At 35.3% G+C, this 20,338-nt stretch overlaps 1 protein-coding gene across 1 annotated transcript in view; it reads left to right on the forward strand.

Moving 5' to 3' along the window:
• Positions 1-20,338, forward strand: part of WDR72 (WD repeat domain 72) — a 95,331-nt gene that overhangs the window by 31,135 nt on the left and 43,858 nt on the right. Inside the window, exons 14-15 of the mRNA XM_064722007.1 lie at positions 2,585-2,787; positions 18,590-19,407. Of these exons, the coding sequence (XP_064578077.1) occupies positions 2,585-2,787; positions 18,590-19,407 (1,021 nt within the window). The remainder of the gene's footprint in view (positions 1-2,584; positions 2,788-18,589; positions 19,408-20,338) is intronic.

Below are 20,338 nucleotides of genomic sequence, written 5' to 3' on the forward strand. Positions count from 1 at the left end.
CCCTGTTTCTTGCTTAGTGTAAACTCAGAATAGCTTTTTTCAGTTGATATGTTAATTTTCTCTTCTCCAAACTACTCAAAAATGGTATGCTTGCAATGGCATTGTTCTTATGCACTTAGAGAAGAGTTTGTTAGCAGCAGAAATGTTCAGTAACCCAACAACCTGTTGGGAGTTTCTCACTTTGCATCTACTAAATCTGTAATACATAGAAGCATATCTGTCATCTGTTTGGAATAAGATGTCTGTTAAATATATAAAACATGAATTTGCTTTAATGTTAATTGAGAATACCTGCATATTCTCTTTGGGCCATTGCCTCCCAAGGTTAATTTCTGCTGTCAGATTTTCTGTACCTTTTACTACTTCTGGTGTCTATCTTTTTCTGTCAACTAAAATTTTTTTCTTCAACCAGAAGTTGAAAAATTGACCCTGAAACTGTTGCCAGAGAAAAGCTCTGATATATGGAAAATAACCCAAGTCTGTCTGTAGTATGATAGCCTTAACTAAATTATATTCTTTTATATATCCACTAGATTATCCCACAGAATGGTCTGACTCTGGGCAATGACTGCTTCTGAAGCACTCATGTGCATGTGGTGCTACCAAGACATGTTTGCAAGTTCTGTATGATACCAATGACTATGCATAGTCAGGTTGCTGAAATTTCATACTATGCCCCCAGAAGTCTTGGATTTATTAAAAACTTATTGTAATTGCTCTTAAAAGGAACATGAGACCTGGTAATTTCACAGAGATATTATGATAGTCTTGAGGACTCCAGCACTGAATTTCAGTGAAGAAAGTGTTATAGAAAACAAGGTTTGATAAATGTATGTGTATACATGTGTACAAAGATTCACGGTGTTGTGGACTTGCCACAGAAGGGGATAGAGAAAGCTTCGGCCCCTACACTTAAAAGTAAGAAGAACAATGGTTTATTTGATTTTTGTTCATATTGAACTCTGAATAATCCAGATAGTTCTGTGGCATGTTTATAGCTTGAATAGCAACTTTACATATATAAAGGAGCCAAAATAATATTAGCTGAGTGAAGTGACTGTATTATTTCCAAACTTCTTCACTTGGCCAATGCTGTTGTACTTTTAAGAATGCTTGCTCGTGTCCAGCATGAACTGTACAATCATCCCTTGTAGAGCATGGTCTTTGTGTTCCTGGAATGTGTCAGTGCTTGGGAGCTTTGTAGACAGTCTAACTATGAAGACCTTTTGGGCCACTTACTTTCCTTTCAATAACCATCCTGCTCTGTAGTGGTCCCTGGCACTGGCTGCAGTCCTGGGGCGGAATTAAGAAAATAGCACACTAAAAACAATTGGGGCTGATTCTTATTTCTTTCAGTGTAATATTGCAGTCATCTGTGGTGTTCAACTGATTTTTACTAGGGGACAAAAAATGAGGTGCCCTGTTTTCTTCTGCTCTGAAGTCAAAGACTTTGTTGTACGAGTAGTAGAGGTGATACTGCAGTGAAAAGAAATGGATGGGTTTCACAGAAATAATTTCAGATAAAGAGATTTTATACACACATATACACACAAACACTTATTGTGTGAGATCCCTCAATCCCAGTCCAATATTTTTAGCAGGTGTTACTGATAGAACTTCAATGTTACACATTTTTTTCTTGTAGCAGTGAAAGGGAAAATTCATGTTGTATTACTTGAGGGTAGAAAGAATTCAAACTTAAGGGAAAAACATTTCATTTTATAGCTGATATTTAATACTTGAAAAACCCTTCAGATGTATTTTATCTCTGATATTTATAGGAAACATGCTATTTCAGCAATTTCTTTTAATTCCTATAGGAAATGCGTAGTATGTAATAGTAGCTCATTTCAAGTACATTTAAGCTCAGTTTTCATGTTTTTAATGTTAGTTATAATTAAAATAGCATTACTAAAATTATTGCTAGATAAAATTTTTACTAAAGTAATATAACTGGCTGTAACATCTTGAGAATTTAGATTCCAGAGAATCATACAAGTGATGATATAGTCTCTGAAACATCACATTCATATCCCTGATGACTAAGCTACATGTATATTTAAGTAGAAACCTTCTTTATGTCTGAAAATTTTTAGGAATGGAATGAAAAAAAATTGAGCTATCTCTTGCTATTTGTAATCCACAACACTAGAGGACAGCACTAAAATATTACATAAATGTGTTGTTGTTTACACTGTTAATGATATAGATGCTCTGGGAGGGGTTTGTGAAGAGAAAACAAATTTGTTTTGAACAGTTAGGGCAGGTGATATTTTTGTGAATATCTTTGGCTCCCTTTGAAAACTGCATCTCACTCCAAATGTATAAAATATCTGGAGCTGCCTGTGGTCTGATACAAATTTATTTGCTGCAATGATTTCTTTAGAAATTGAGCTTTATATTTTTATAGTAGTAATAGTGTATAATATATTTTTAGTTTTAAAAAGTGGCATTATTTGCCTCATCTATAAATATTTTGTGATTTATTTGCTTATATGTAGTGTACTATATTAATACTGTGATAAACGGAGATGTGATGGGATAGCTCATTGAAAAAGTTACAACTTCAGTCGTGTTTCTCTAGGCACACTGGAACGACATGAAACGGGTGACACAGCAAGAGCAATTCTGGCTGCCATTGAAGACTCAGAATACTTAGTGGCAGGTGCTGTACTTCCTGTGTCTCAGGAATCAAAACGCAACAAGAATTCTGGATACAAACAATCCAGCTCATATAAGCATGGCATGGGCCCTTATCCAGCTCATACAGAGAAAACTTCAGATAAGGTAAGAGTGAAGAGTAGAGCATTTTTCAGAGCAATTAGTGCTGATTCCAATTCTTTACCCTATCACTCATTGATGAGTAAATGGGGTGGTGGCTTGGTTTTAAGTTTATAAAGGCTTCCTCTGGCTGGCTCAGTTTTTATGCCTTCAACCCCATTTCATAGATAAATGAGGAAAATTGGCAGAGGGCCTTATGCAAGGTCATTAGTAGCTAATCTCAAAAGGATTTTCTCAGACCTTGCTACCTGTAGTTAGATCCTATTTCCTCATGCCTCTGGCAGTGACAGCACCTGTCAGTAGTACCCTGAATACACCTTGCACCTATTCAAGTGTGTATGTCTTGAGAGCAAGCACATAGAGATCCCATGCTGATGGACTTTCTCTTATTGCTCTTCTAATGAGACCACAGATCCCTCTTGTCATTCAGAGATAGTTTTTATTTGGTATGTTTTCTCTTAGCATCGTCACAGAATACACTGCAAGTGTCTTACGTTTTTATTAGTATGATTAAATTAGTGCTCGTGTGAGGTACTGGGCTGCAAATGGACATGATCATCTTCAGGAAAGATTTGGCCAGGGTGAGACTTGTGTTTAGCTTTTTCTAGAAATAGTTTGCTGCCAAAATCGTTAAACCAACTAATTGAGACTGATGGAGAAGATGTGCTCTTTTTTGTTTTGAAGAAGTAATAGAAGGAAATGATATGCTTAAAGTAGTATTAATGTGATGTTAAAACTGAGAAAATGAGTACTGAGACATCAAATCGTGAGAAGATTAAAAATGTATTAGTCACTCTATTTTCTTGTGGCCTAGATAAATCTATACTTTTATTAGTTATTTGTAGATATTTAAAAATTAATGTAGAATATGCTAATTATAAAACTGATTATTATAACTGTCTCTAATACAATCTCAAATTCAATGAGATGGATATTGCCTTTTTCCTGTAGGGGAAAAAATGGTACAAACCTTTTTTCTTAAACCCTATTTATGCATCAGGAGGTAATATATTCACTGAACTCTTGATTGGAGTGTATCCTAAGAATAGGGCTTTTATGTTGTTTGTTCTTGCTTACCACTTTGTAAATAATGAGTTTTGGTAATTCTGTTCTTTGCAATACAGAGGAGTCATGTCTGCTATTCCTCAACCCTCAGTGTACATAGAAGGTATTTTATCACAAGTATTGAGAAAAAAAAATGCTTTCCCTCAATCACACATAGGAACAGCCTTCAGAATGGTCTCTAGCCTTTATTGCAGCTTTATTAATTATAGGAAATGAAGTAGCAGGTATTGCAAAACTGATAAAGTACAGCTTGATCCACGTCCTCACTCTGGAACTTGAAGTTTACTTCCTTGTATCAAATTTACATATAACATTGAGTTTCTAATGATTGTAGTTTAACTCTTAAAATTTTTCTTTGACCTTTTACTAACCTTAGTCTGATTTCTAAAGTTCTTTTTGATCCCATTTTCTGAAAAGTCTTATTAGCACGTAATCCTGCTGAGCATGTTGTGGGGCAGATGGTGCACTAGTTGGCCATTGACACAGAATCTGATCTCCCTGTTAGTTTGTTAAAAGGAATAGTTTCTTCTTGCCTTCTTAAATAGGAACAAAAGAAAAAAAGTTTTGGTAGTTCTTCGGTAAGTAGTTTTAGGTATATCTATTAAATTGAAAATTGCATGGATTTAACAGGGTGGGAGGAATAAAAATATGCTGATTATGGAATATGGGAAAAGAGTTTTTTGTAGACTTTAAAATGTGGAGTTTAACATGCTTTGGGAATTATGATCTTAAATTGGGAGAAATACTGCAACAGGAAACTGTGGAAATGCAGTAATTTGTAATGCTTTTTTGATTTGATATACATCTTGTCTGCTCTGATTTAGCAAAATAGTATTCTATCATTGTGTTTAAATATTTCTCATTAATTGCCTTGTCCAAATGCAAACTTATTAAGAATACTCTTGATGTCTCTTAGAATTTTTATGTCAAAATCTCTTTTTTTTGTTTCACATTCTTTTTTGTCACTACAGACCTGTTAGGTTTGTCTAAATTCATAATAAATTAAGTTTTGTATTTAGGAAAGCAATTTTCTTTCATCAAGCGTGGGTCATTCCGTACACTCAGAGATTGTTCCCACTAGTATCTGCATTGGAGAGGGTTCTGTAGATTGGTGTGGGAGATGTTGGAGCCTAAATGTATTTAGTGTAGCTGAACCAGGGAAAAACATAACAATGGAAGTCCCCTTAGTGCTATTGCAGAAGCCCAGGGCTGGCTACACAAAAGGAGTGTGGAACTCTGCAGCTTTTTTAGCACTGGTCTGTTATTGCTAAATTGAAGGCTTGTTATGAAGTCTGGTTTTCTCTTAAGTTTTGTGTAGAAAAATTTTTATTAGGTTTTTCAGAAAGTGCTCTATTGACTCTTACATTGTTGTATTTTAGCATATTGAAATAGTCTAGAAATTCAGATCCCATTTAATTAGTGAGACGACTGTGGCTATCAGACTTTAACATTCCATCCTCTATTAATTTAAAGCATATAATTACACACACATAAAAATATCAAAAACCTTTCAGATTATCAGAGAGTTTTGTTATAGACTGAGTGTTTTGCTATCAAATTCCTTCTTTGGCAAATTGTGTATTAGAAATTTAACAACATACTAAATTTTTCATAACTTTTCTATCAAAAAAACCCATCATCAATTTTAGTATATATTAAGGAACTCAATTTCAGAAGATTTATCTGACAGGAAAAATGAGTGGGTATTCTGTCCTGTTGGTATTGTAAATGAGAGTGATCCTTTTGTACAATGAGTGATCCACATGACGACTGCAAGTAGAATTCAGCATTTGTTCTTGCCATATTTAAATTGTTTTACCCTTCCTCTTATAGTTAAGATGAAAGAATGTTTTCAAAATAATGATCTCTTTCCTCCATCCTAAAAAAGATAAATATCCTCACATAGTAGTCCAGCTCCAAAGGCTTTCTTTCAGAACTTTTGCCATCATGTAAATCATGGATACAAAAGCAGAATGTTTTGATTTCATGGTGTTTTGACCATTTTAATTCTTTTATTGTGCTGCACGTGCCAGTGGGAGTACCAATAACAGATGACTGTGACAAATGCAGTTAACACAAGATCCATATTAATGTTGTCAAATCCCCTTGATATATTTAAACAGATTTTAATTATTTTTAATGTCTAAAGACCCAAAATATATAGCTTAATAGTTCTTCAAGAAAGCTTTACTTAATATGTGAATGTAAAACCTCTCATAAAAATGAAACTTTTATATTGGCCTTAGTCATTGACATAGGGTATTCATCAAGTCAGCAATTTGTGTGGCAAAGTGCCATTTGAATAGTGTATTGTTAGAATACTTATGGTCCACTTGACAAGGGCTCTTGCTGTAAATAGTGCAATTTGACTCCAGCTGTTAAAGAGTGGCTTTGACAGCAGCCAAATAGAATGGAGATGCTTTACTGCACCGCAGAAAAATCAATATTGGGTTCTTGTTCATAGTAACCTGTTTTCTCTTTTTTTTTTTTTTTTTTTTTGCAGATTTATACAAGACTATCTAGAGTTCATTTGTGAAAGTTTAAATATTATTTTGAAAGTGAGGCTATTTTATTTCCAGAATAATGTTGGTGGTGAATGGTGCTTGTGTTTAGTTAAAAAGTAAAAGGCAGTGCTTTGTGGACATACATAAACAATGTGATGATGCAGCATTATTGCAACTCTATTTATAGGGGTAGATGTTAGGATGTGGGTGCATAAGTTGTGTAACTAATGACAAAAAATGTCCTTTCCTTCCTCTGTGGTTTTTTCTTTTTGTAGTGCTACTGTAGAATCCCTGTCAATTTTCTAAGTATAGGCTTTTTTTAAAGCAGGTTTCTTTGTTGCTCTCCCTGTAACAACCCCCACAGATGTTGACAATCTGTAGTGCCATTGTAGATTTTCCTGAAGCATGGTCTTGCTAGTGCTGAACAGTTTTCCAGCAGTATTCAGTGACACAAGGTTGCTATGATACCCAGCCAGTAGCAATAGGTATTGAATCACTGCTCTTAATTACAATAGAATACACACTAGACTGTGCTCGTGGTGTTCATATGGAACGAGCTCTCATTATAGCTTTAAGTCATAGTTCTGTTTGAAAATTGAAGCTCTCTGAAAAACTGATTTAAAAAAAAAAAGAATTGAAATGCTCCAGTGCATCATATGAAGATTTCATTGATGCACATAAAAAGCTGGATGTGTCTGGGAATTGTTTTCCTGATGTTCCAGAAACCCTTCATGTTCGAAAGTTTCCTACCTATTCAGCTTCAATATTTTGGATATAAGCCTGTGCTTATCATGCACTAATGCTTCTCATGATTTCAGTAATCAGAATGGTCTGGTTAAAAACATTGGAGGGAGGATTATAAAATCTGTTCAATCGTTGCTGAAGCTTGAACTCTTAAATTATACTACTGAAAATCTAGATCAGATTTTTTTTTTACTGTGTACATAAGACAAAGATGTGGGAGAGAAACATTATTTTATATGTGGACTTGTATTTTTTGATATATTAACTCAGCAATTTCTTAAAATGGAGTCCTTTAGAACTTGATATACACTTACATAATAGTATACATATTCTGCTCTGAGCAAAAATATGTAAAGGGAAGAATGTCCAGAAGTTGTAAATAATAAAAGAAAGATCTATGTTGCTGCACAGAATAAGTAAGAGGCAAATGAAGACTGTAGGATAATAGCAGCTATTTGTTTTAGTATGGCAAGGGAAGCAATTTGAAAATAAAATTGTTATTGGAAGTCTGGAAAATCACTGCTAGTTAAATCTTACTGATAGAAAAATTGATAGAAAAATGGAAATAAGATACAAGCACAAATACAAAATAATACTTAGCAAATAGGAAATCAGGAGTGGTACCATAAACAATGGTGTCACAGACATGGATTCCTTTAATTTCTTTCCTTTTATAATATTTAGAGCATTATTATGGGGAATTACAGATCTCGGTGATTTATGTGGAGTGGATTATTAAGGACAAAGCAAAATAGAAAGTAGTAGAGTATTTCTCCTTAAAATTGGTAATGTCACACTGCTGCTGCAAGGGTTTTTTTTGTTTTTTTTTTTTTCTGGAACTAGTGTTCTGCAGCTATATTTAGTAGTTTATTAAGTGTAATAGGAAAATGAGTGAAGAAAAAAGGCTCAATATATGCAGGAGGTTTTTTCTCTGTAATTCAGTTGCAAAACATTTTAGTACTACATTTCCAGGGAAATTTTACAATTAAGTATTTTATCAAGGGACCAAGGTAGCAACATAACTACAGTGAAGTAATAACTTGGGAGTTATGAGATTAAATTGGGAGCAGTTAAAAAGAACCATGATCCTGAGGGATGTTGATAGCTTTGACCACATGCCATCTTTTATGGAAGTTAGTGTAGTTTTTGAATTGCCACACCAAGTCAAGAATTTGATGATTTGTGTTTTCTCCGTTGATTGCCTCAAAGCAAAATGAAACCAAAACATTGCCATTGTGATATTGTAGCACTTTTTAAACTTACACACATGGGTAGCAATTAACACAGGGTGTCAGAAATCTAATAATAAGTCTTAACTACTTATTTCAGCACTTCTGACACTGATTCTTTTCTACTCTGTGACTAAACTGGAGGTGATTGACTTAAAACTTCTTTCCCTTCCTAGACAGCTAATTGGACTGTGTGATAAAGCTAAAGAGACTGCTATAGTATCCTCCTAGAAATAAATCTAAGGTCAATATCAACAGTCCTTGTGAAGTATTTCATGTTGAAGGATGATTTATTGAATCTAACCTAGCTATTGTTGTCTTTGTCTTTTCCCATCCCTCTGCCATGCTGCAATTCCCTTCTGTCTCTTGGAATCTTTTGCAAAGTTTGCATTTTGGTTAGGGATTTATACTTACAGTTAAAAACATACGGTTCCTCTCTTATGGAAGTGGTGTTCATGATATCATATTTGCCACTTAGGACTGTTTCTCTTAGGTCTGTTTGTGGAGCTGGGCACAGTTTGAGTTTTTCTGTCTTGGATTTTACCTTTACTACTTTTGTAGTCTAGAAGGTGTGATTTTTCTGTAGATCAGCCTAACTGATTTTCCTTCCAAGTGCTCTGCCTAATTCTAGAATAAATAACATGATCTTTGTTTTAACCTTTATATTTTCATGTTGCATGTTGTTCAATAGTCTTCTTTAAATTCTTCACTGTTATAGTGTTATGGTGGAATCTTTACAGTTCTGATAATCACCTTTTCTATTCTAAACATTAATTCCCTGGCCTCTTATAGTTTAATCAGTATTATTTTAGTGAAGAAAAATATTAATAAGAATTCAGAATGAATTCAGTGTGAGACTTTTTCCTAGGTTTCTGCCTCACATATCTATTAAAAAAAAAAAGCAGCGACTTTTTCAGAAGCACATCATCATCTTACATGCAACTTAGAAACAGGAATTGCAGCAAACAAACCTTACACACAAAAGGAAGACTTGTTATCTGCTAGCTTCCTTCTAATTGCTAATTGAAACTCTTGTCTCAGTTATAGAGCAGAAATAAAATCCTTGGCTAACCTTTGGCTTGATTTCAAACAAACAAAGCAACAGCAGTGGTTATACGTCCATTCTCTTGATATCTATTTTTGTATATTAATACTCAAACTTTAATTTGTTCCAGTAGTCAGGTTTGGTTCTTGCAATACTTATGGGAAAGGATGAATCATCCAAGCAGACACCTGAGAGTGTTTCCAAAACCTGTTCTTTTGGAAGTCTCTGCAGTAAGACTGAACAGCTTGCAAGGAAAGAACAGTATGAAATCTATGGGTACAGAAACTTAGCTGCCATCCTCATACATCTCAGAATGCTATAGGATCAGAGGCAAGTCCAGCCTGCCTATTCTTAAAATCTCAAGAATGGCACTTTCTAGAATACACAGGATTTTTTGGGTTTTGCTTCTTCTTTAGTATAAAGTCACTTGATTATGAGTTGATCTAGAACTTTTATGTAGGTAAATTTTCTGGGTGGGACTCTTATAATTCAAGATGGGAAAGGCACTCAGAACAGCCCAGGGAAAATATGTTGTTTCGGTTGGAGTCAGCACTCAGACATGTATCAATATTCTCAAGCTCTTGTTAAGGTCCTGTTGGCAGTATCTCTGTGTTCAGCATTATATCTCACAGATATTAGGATGTTCATTCATCCAGTAAATTGGTCAATATGATAATTCCTAAATCCTGAGCCAGCAGTCTGTGGCTTTGGGTTGCTGTAGCATTTCTTGTCCAGTTGATGATCAAGAAAACTTTGGAGATGTTCCATCTTTTTTTCTAAAGTGCTGAGTGAGGATGGAAGGTTTTCTCTACCACACAGCACTGAGCTGTAAATATTTCTAAAGATATGGTTAGGAAATTTACTTTTACATTCAAAATAATGAATATATTAAGATGTAGGCAGAGTATTTGAATATTGAGTGTATAAATAATACTTAATTTTACACACCATCTTATTCCTTCATTTTATCTCAACTTTTCACAGCCAAGACTGTTCATGCCAGAAATGGATGTTAGAGATGAGTGGATCTACAGTTCACTTTTATATTCTTTCTATGATAAATTATTAGGTAAGATTTTATCAAAAGTGTTGTGTTTAGAATTGCCTGATATTTTGCCCAGACAGCCAGAGATAGGAATTCCAGAGCAAAGCAAAAGTTGTCTGTAAAAAAAGTCATACATTTCTTCAAATATTTTTCTGAAAATAAAGGATAGATTTGTTTCCTAGTGTTATAAAGTTGTGAAGGATATTCAGGGTGTTAGTTTTACTTGCCTGTTATTCTTTGATATCTTTTAAAGATTTGTCTCCAGAATCACTTTTATATGTACACTTTAATTAAATCCAATAGAAAACTCTAAGATGAGTGTAACAGAGAGAGAGGGTGTTAGCTTGAAAACAGAATATGCGAAACACTAAATTTTGATACCAGACCTCCACATTGAGCAATTCAATAGATGTGTTAGCAATTCTTCCTGAACAATTGAAATTTTTGTGCCCAGCAGATCCATCTGGACTACAATCTGCCTGACAGTGGCCTTCCATACATGATAAAAAGAGGGTTTATTCAGTTGCTTAGACTATTCATCACACAGCTTGAGTCTGAAGACTCCTTGGCTTAATTACTTACATTGTGCCACAGATGCATCAGCAGTGATGCTACAGTTACTGTTCAAAGCGCTGTGAGGATAGTAAAGCCTTCCACTGGGACTTAACAAAAGAAAAAAGAAAGATTACAGAGTTGAGAGGAAAGAGGGTGACTCTGCTTATGTTGCAATTAGTTGATAGATAAACACTGGTGCAAACTCAAAAAATAATGTAGCCTTTTCTTCATGGGAGCTGGATTCTTAGGAGGATCTGGATATCCTCAGTAATACGACCAGAGTTGTAATGAATACCATAATAAAAGTAATGCAAGGCAAGTTCAAAACAGCTTGTTATACTAGTTCATATAGGAAAATTCATCATGAATTGACACATTTGTTCAAGACTGCATTGTCCAAATGATGAAGCCTCAGGTCAAGCATAAATTGCATGTGAAAGCAAACTGGGGCACTACTACTGACTCCAGGCTTTCTACAGATAGTCCTTTATATGTGAGTACTGAGTTATAAAAGGGTAAATGATTAAGCAAAAATTCTGAATGCTCCCATCAAAGGATCCTCTGTCCTATCACTAGATGAGGTGTCTTAAGGTAAGGAATATGAATGACTTTGGCATAGTGATGCTGTAACTGTGTGATGCTCACCCTGTGCAAGAAGCCCGCGTTGCTTTCTGGCAGGTAGGCTGGCCTCTTTGTACCCTTTGGGAGACCATTGATACTCTTAGTGACAGAAACTCATCACATGCTCCCTAAATTTGAAGCTCAGGATGTGGGCAGGGTTAGACAGGGGTGTGATATGTGGGCTGCTCATAGGACCTAATATTGGATTAGGAAGTCCATATGGTTTTTATGGGGAGATGAAAGTGTAGCCAATAATTTGCATCCTTTCTTCCTCAGCAGGTTATTTTAGAGATGTTGTATGGTGTATGTTTAAGTGCTATTTCAATTATATACCTGCTGCTTGTAACTATTTTTGAATAAATGCGTCTTTGCACCTATCCTAGATTGCTTGTCCTTTCAGCAGAGCAGGAAAGTACGATAGCTGTGTATTTGCAAAAAGGTTATAAACTCAAGAAAGCAGATCTGCTGATGGGATTTACCTGAAATAAGACGACATTCAATGCTTAGATTGTTTTTAAGTTACAAATACCTAAATATGATTGAAAGACCATATTTCTATCTAATTGTTAACAGTTCTTCAAGCATGACCTTGAGAATGTGAAGTTTCTTTTAGGGAAAACTTGGACCCCCATTTCAGATTTCTCTATCTTACATTTCTTAAAGAACTTGCTTTTTAAATTATTGCATCAAAATTCTAGTCACAAAATAGATGAGTGGTGTTCACTCTCTTAGTACTGTTCCACTGAATGATGTTTGATCACGTGCTGTATGCTGTGCTGTCATGGGAAAAGGTTATAGTAGCTTTTCTTCTTGCTTGTCTTTTAGTATCAAAGTAAATTAGGTTTCCTAAATTTGGAAGGGACTTAATGCTAAGTAAACACATAAGTTACATCAAGCTTTTCATTTTATATGTAGAAGACACATCCAAAAGATACTATTTCCCAGTAGATAAATAGGTGTTCCATTCATGGCATAGGTTTAAGATGTGCTATTTGAAATCTGAGGTTTTTGTGGAACTTGCTAACTGTATTTTATGCTCATAAACCAGTTTGAAGCCCCAAACACAATTTCATTTATCTTTATATTCTAAGCTTTATAGAGTCTGCAAAAGTGTCCATCTGTTCAGTCGAGATTGCTTCAAATAGTGAGTGGTCAGAGAGACGTAGCTGATAAAGGTCAAAGGAGCCTCTTGACCCCGTGGTTCTTGCCAAAGCAATTGGAGCGTAGGACTGATATACAGTTAGATACAGCTTGCTAACGTGGGCTCCACTTTAATTGGTAATGATAGCAAGAATACACAGTAAAGTCATTGCTGAAAGAAAACAAAAAGTATCCAATATAGTAATTTATTACCAGTCAGTGGGTTTCACGCACTGGGTTGTTTTACCCCTGCAGTGGTCAGAGAAAGCAAAAAGGTACTCTAACACTTAACTGAAAATGGATGCCCTGCTGCTATCAGAGATGCATGGTGGTCAAACGATTGCCTGTGCCATTAGCTTGGTAATGTTTTCTCTATTGTAAACTCAGCTCCCCATGTTCTTCCTGTGCATCAGCTGCAGATTGAAGGCTTTCTCGTTTGTCTTCTATTTGTGCTGCCAATCATCAAGCTGCTGTTCACCAAGCACATTTCAAGGAGGCAATTTTTTTTTACTACTATCGACTACCATCTCTAGCAACTGAGGGCTCAGAGGATTTAAAAATAAATTTAATGCTTTAATTTACACTATGCCAGCCATTTTGTACGTTGTTTATGTATTTGTTTTCTGTGACAATTCAAGAAACAGTTACAAGTTTCCTATTTTGCAAAACTATGCTTGAGATAGATTTATGTTTTGGGGACACATTTGCAGGTACTCTTATGCTACTATTTCCATTAAAAAGGTTGAAGAGAAAAATATTTTTGCAAGAAAAGATGATTTTTAACCCATTCAGTAGTTAAAAACAGATGAAAAATGCAAATTCAAATCCAACAAAAACTAACAGATATATTCCTTCCCACTATTAAGGATAAAACATTATGTAGAATAAAATAGAGCTGTCATTGACAATATAATGTATAAGACCTTTAGGTGTGGTAACCACGCTTCAGTTAAGAGTTCTTCAATCTCCACAAATTGCAAATGTAACAGGAGGTTAGGAGTACCTAAATAGCTTTTACAAGCAGGTGTGATTGTACTTATTTTTTGTGAGCCCAGAGAGAGATCAGTGATGAGATGTGATTCTGAAAAGTTATGACCTCTGAACTTCTGTTGACAATCCTGTGACTGGCCTGATCAAGACACAAAAAATTCTCACCCATCAATAAATTTTGTTTGACAAATTCTACTACCCTCTTCTTTCATTTCTATAGCAGGTTCTCCACAATTCAGTTTCTTAAAAGCAAAATGTGTACTGTTAATGAAGACTGATTCAGACATATATGTCTTTATAGTTTCTATTTTCTTTTTAGTGTCATAAAAATACCACAGTGAAGACAGATAACAAAAACAATTGTTAATTTCATTGAAATAAGCATATTGATATTATCAAACATCATTGTGATATTTCCAAAATTATCATGTCAAAAAACTTCCTGGAGCCTATAAGATATGGTGGTTTTGATGATTCTATGTTGGGTTTTGTTTCAAAAATCTTGTTTGAAAATGTCAATTTGACATTCACACAATTGGATATTCACAGAATAGCTCCACTGAGCAAACAATTGGGTGCTGGTGTTTTAATGATTAAGTTTGCATTAATTTATTGATAGTAAATATATTTAATAATGAAACACTCTCTAAGAGTCCATCGGGTAAGACTTACTCTTTTATCATGTCCTTCAGTGAGCTGTTGTATTGTATCTGTATTAAAAGCCAATGGCCTAATTGCTGTCAAAATATAAAGGTGTATATATCTTAAAAAAAAGACCTCTCAGGCAAATCAGAAGTAGAAAATCCCTGGCCCAAAGGAAAATAAAACAGTGGTGCACCTTCTGTGAATGAAACAACCTTCCAGTCTCTTCGGCATTATTTCATGTAAGCTCCACACATCTCTCCAGTCTCCCCCTGCCTAATCTACCTAAAAATTCCTATTAAAGTTGTTCAACTTCTGTTTAATATTTTCCTGAGCCTTTGCAGGTGGCAAGCAATGGATAAAGGAGGGGATTGAACCTGTTCAATGTTTATGAATCAAAGTATGTTCTTTCAAAGGGGAAAGCTCAAAGGAACAGAATTAAACACCTTAAATATTACATAATTTAAAAACTTAGTTAGAATCAGCATATGACCTATCAACAGGATAGCTCCCACTTAGGGTTTGTACATCATGATTCTTTCTGCGGGTACTGGGAACTTTGGGACTAATTTTCTGCCACTTCTGTCTTGTTAGGTTTTGGGATAAGTGAGAGTGCAATGAATAAAGTCTAAGTCTAGAAGAAAAGTCACATTTAATACTTCAGGACTTGCTTGGCATGGGAGTTGGTACTACTTGTGCTGTGAGAACTGAGCAACTGCTATTCAGTGTTATCAAGCAGCTTCTGAGTAGATTTTGAATGCTGGTGCTGGTATTTTGCCTTCTAAAATTTCTACCTTGTGATTTTTTTACCACTTTGTTTCCTTTATGTAAAATGAATGTCAAGATCACTCCTGTCAAATCTGCTTTTAGCACAAAACCCACAATAGAACACTTCTGGTAAAGAAAGCAGGTACGTGGAGCAAGTGCATACATATTAGGAGCTGAAAAAGTATGGGAATTTCTGTCAGCTAATGGAAGTGTGTATTTTAAGTGGAATACCATTCCCAGAACAAGTTGGATCCCAGTGGAAAAAAACCTTTAGAGATGAGAAGGCAGCTAGGTAAAATAACACTTGAATTGTACTTCCCATGAAATTTTTATGTGATATGTCTGTCCTAAATCTGTTAAAGATAATGGCATGTCTTGATGCAGTTGGGGGCCACAGTAAGCACAGCCCCTGCTGCCCCCTTCCCATAGTCACAGGAAAATTTTCCTTGGGTGCTAAGAATGAGTAAAGGGGAAAAGATGTAGAGGAATGAACAGGGTTGTAACTTGTAGAGCAGTGATGAATTGCATGCCAAAAAACTGGAATAGGCTTCTGAGAAATGTGTACAATGCCCCAAGCCAGTGAGTGTTTAAGGGGCATTTGGAGAGCCTAGTTGGACTTAAATGTTCCTTGTAGTTCCCTTCCAACTTAAATAGTTTGTTCTAGCTCTTGTCTGATCCTGGCTCGAACATCTTTAGTGGCAAGCTGAAGAGATGTTAGGGGATGCTGGCCATGCATGGAAAATAGCTTGGCTTTTCAAAGCCTCCCTGAATCTTGCTCTTTCCTGGATATAGAAAGCATTTTGTGTTGTGGGTCAGTGATGTACAAGAGGTTCACAAGTTTCAGGATATAATTTTAGTCTATAGTCAGCCTTTTTGCTTCTTTAAAGCCAACAGTAGGCTGTCCACATCAAAAATAAATTTAAAAACTAGAAATGGTTAAACTAGAAAAGGAAAGGTGCAATATATAATGCAAATATCTGTTCATCTGATTTTCAGTATTCAGAAAATGCAGTTTCCAGCTCTCTGGTTTGTATTTAGCTTTATGGGTGTCTTTCAATTCTCTGTAATCTTCTATTACAGAGAATAGCTTGCCTATATGTCCTAAATGGCATTTTATGTCTAAAGCTTTGGATGCCCACCTTCTTGCACTGGAATGAAATGCCTGTGGCAGAGAGCTAAGATAACTTGGCAGACAGTTTTAGGATCAATGTCAAGAAGCTTTCATATTGCCAATAAAACATGACTACTTATTGTGACTTCACAGGTAGTAGCATCACCAGATGTCTCAATGGATTGCCATTGTCACTGGATTTTCCTTTGTTTGGATGCTGATTTCACTAGAGGTTTTTAAGTGTTAATCAAGCATATATAAGTGTGTAGAAGAAGAAAAGGATAGGCTAAATAATAATAGCTTCAATTAATGTCAAAGCTAGCTTGTGAATTCCAGTATTTGCATTCCATGGGGTTCTCTCTATCTATTAGAAAACAGCATAATTAAAGATTAAAATAATCCTAGTACTTAACTGCAATGTATTATTTTTTTTTTAAAAGGAAAGGGATAAAAAAACTGAACAAGCACTTATAATCTCTTACTTATGACTCCCTATGGAGATCTTTAAATGAGATTATGGATTTAGAGTACATTCTCATCTGGTTGGGAGAATCATTCCCTAAATAACAAAAAGCCAAATTATATTATTGCCCAAAACTAAATAGTCACGTCATAGAGTTTATGCAGTCAATTTTTTCCTTGCGTTATTTGTACTAATAAGACAAGGAAAACACTAATAGTTTTAAAATAGCTAATCCTATAAAATCATAGTTTGTAATGTAAAAGAAGTTGGGTAAGGTGGTCATGAGAAAGATGAGGTAAACAACGTTGCATTCCAGCAAGAGCTGGTTGCTGCTCTGTTTACTAACAAGTGGTGGTTTATTTTGAGATTTAACTATGTTCAACAGAAAGTTCTTTGTGTTAGTGGAATGCTTCAAATTATCAGAAGAAAATTAGAACTAAGAGTGATCTGGAAAATTCTGTATCATTTGTGGTATGGAAGCTGGCATCATGGTTTGCAGAAGTATTACTGACATGAAAAGTTGCTTCTTGATGTGTTTTTCTGCTTGTGGAGGTGAAATAGGCTGAGCATGGTGCTGAGAGCATAAGCTTGTGCAGGACAATAAAAACATACCAGTCGTAAATGCTTAAAGAAAAGGGCAGAAATGTCAACAAGGAGTTTATATTCCCTTACTTCTGGTGTTTCCTTGAAAGTAAAACATACTTTGGTAGATGCTGCAGGATTATGATATGAGATGTCGTGTCACTCTGTGAACTCATCAGGTCATTTTCAAAGTGCCTGGAGACATCCCTTCCACTGGAGTTTGTCACAGCATAGTGTCCACCTTGTGCCAAGGGCACTAGTAAAAGAGAAGATGTAAAGTTTTCTTCTTCATGACAATTTATCATTTAAACAATGAAACTGCAAGGCTAAAATGGAGTTCATTTTAATTTTTTTTTTTTGGTGAAGATGATTTTGAACATTTCCTGATGTTTAGCTGACAGTTCATCATCATCAAGTTACTTCTACGGTTTAACGTGTGGTTCTCAAGTTGAGAGAAGTTGTAGCTGTTCTCAAAACTTCTGGTTTCCAAAAATATGTTCTTTGATCATTTATTAACAACAGCAATTAGCCATGTGTGTTTATTATGTTAGTATGTAAAATTGAAGTTATGCTTTATAAATTGCCATTGCTGTGAATGGGCTTCAAAATTGGGGGAAAGGTATGGAAAATTCTAATAAAGATGCAGGTAGGAAATAAGGTGGCACAAGACAAAGTCAGATATTCACAAACATTTTAGTAAACTTTTTCTCTTAATTATTTTGAGCTAAGGTGCTAAGGTGAATTAATTGTGTGGAGATTTATTTACCTAGGTTCCTTATTGTTCTTGCTTTGTGACTTATCTCAGGAGGTGGCTTTGCATGTTTTGAAATAGCAAAAGGCATAGTCTTTATCCCATACAAATCCTCTATATGTCCCATGCAGCAAATTATAAAAAGGTGTACGGACACTCGGGGCTTGCAAGAAACTTTCAGCATTGTAGCATTTGCTCCTCTAACTTTATTTTGAAAAAAAAAGTTTCATGCTTTAAAATTTTCCAAAAATCCTTTGAACTTGAAATTAGACTCAGCAGAAGAAATACCAGCCTAGAGTTTTTGCAAAGATATGTGCTATCTACAGTATGGCTGTGTAATTGAAGGAGCCTGTTTTATAGTATTTACACACAGATGTCTCTGGGTGTCTTAAGCTATTTGGAAGCAAATCTTCTTTACTTAATCAAAACTGAATACGTATAATTTAATTGAACTTAATGGAGTTAATAGATTTTCTCTATTCCAGAGGCAATTCTACGCTGATAGCTTGAAAATTATAAAGAACTGTTTAGACATTTAATATTTTTCTTTCAGTTGAATGATACCAGCTGCATCCAACAGCCCTTTACTATTTTACCAGCTAAGACAAAATGGAACAATGCAAACTTTCATATTCTCTTATTTGACCTGGAAAAACTTGAGGAACTGCTCTCATCTCAACTCAATGGATTAAAGTCATCAAAATCATTCCACAACCAATACACTCTAGAAAGAGCTAAAAGTACTACTGAGAAAAGGGCACTGACATTAAAAAGAAATAAAACTGCTGCCTTTGTACCTCAAGTAGATGGGCAGGCAGAGACTGTTTGTTCAGACCAAGTTCACAGGGATAATAATGCAACTAGGCCTATGGAAGAAGGTGGTGGCATAAAAAGATGGAAAAAAATGAAGAGTTCAAGAAAGATCAGAATGCAGCCATCAGGAAACATCGATGTGAACATGGCAACTGATACAGCCAAACTGCTTCTGTCATGTCTCCTACCATGGGGTGTAGATAAAGAAATAGACAATCTCTGTGCAGGACACCTGAACATCTTGAGGCTTCAGTGTCCTGTTTCTTTTGGACTTGTGTCAGATGAAAGCCACCTCTCACTGATGTTGCCAGGGTGGAAATGTACTGATTGTGGTGTGCTAGGAGAACATGGAGTTTTCAATTTGTTTTCAAAAAGAGTCCTTGATTTATCAAATAAATACCTTGCTGCAACTGAAGGACAATTTGGAAAGAAGGATGGACATGAGAATAATGATTATGGAACAAGGGACTTGGAAACAGTATTTTTCTTATTTAGCAGAATATCTTTAATCTACAGGATAATTAACACACCTTCAGCAGTTACAGATGAAATTGAAAGGTAAGAACTTCTTCATTATGAGTGGATTATATTTTCTAATGCCTCTACATCCAAACCTAATTCCTCCTAATCATACTAATGCACCTCGTTATACTTTTCTGTCCCAAAACCACAGAGTAATCAAACACAGCAGAGTAATCTCTAAGCACAAATTATTGAATCAGTATTATTCCTACCCCAAACCTTGTCTCTGAAAAGCTTATTAGGTAACACACACAATTACATTTTGTGAAGAGGATCTTCAACAATTAAGTCTCCATACTTTCAGCTTCTGCACTACTGTAGGACTCTGGTATTAGCTCTCTTGATAGCTAATATCACTGAGCTTGTGGGTCCAATCTCTCTATAGGCCATTCACTTAAGAGGTGGACTTGGTGGTCCTTCTGGGTCCCTTACAGCTAAGAATAGTCTGAGTCTTCTCTTCCTTTGTAGTGATGAAAAATGAAACAAACTTTTCTTAAGTATGTACTTCTTTAATGGAGCTTGTGTTCTTTCTCTAGAGCTCTTTGGCAGATGTTCTTTGAAGAAAAGGGGATCAGGATGAAATTTTTACATTTTTCTGTTTAACAGATGAGAACTGATGCAAGATTTTTTTTTTCATAAGAGCAAGAACTTGAATTATCTGGCTTCACACCCAGTTTTTTCAGAGATCACTCTTTTCCTTACAGTTCAAACTAAGTAGAATAATGAGGTCTCTTTAGGCACATAGCGAGGTGTGCATTAGGCACATTTGTGCTGTTTAAACTTCCACTCCTTATAAGCAATGTACTTCCTTTGCCATGGAACCCTTGACTTCACAGATAAATAAAACATAAGAGAGAAGAATAGTCTGCCCTAGTTATACTATCTGAAGTACAATGCCCCCAGTAATGATGGCAGCTCCTGGGAATGAATGCCTCATCAGGCCTTATGTTGTGAAAACCATCTCAAA

Source organism: Zonotrichia leucophrys, chromosome 10 (genome assembly GCF_028769735.1).
Source record: "Zonotrichia leucophrys gambelii isolate GWCS_2022_RI chromosome 10, RI_Zleu_2.0, whole genome shotgun sequence".
NCBI classification, from domain to species: domain Eukaryota; kingdom Metazoa; phylum Chordata; class Aves; order Passeriformes; family Passerellidae; genus Zonotrichia; species Zonotrichia leucophrys.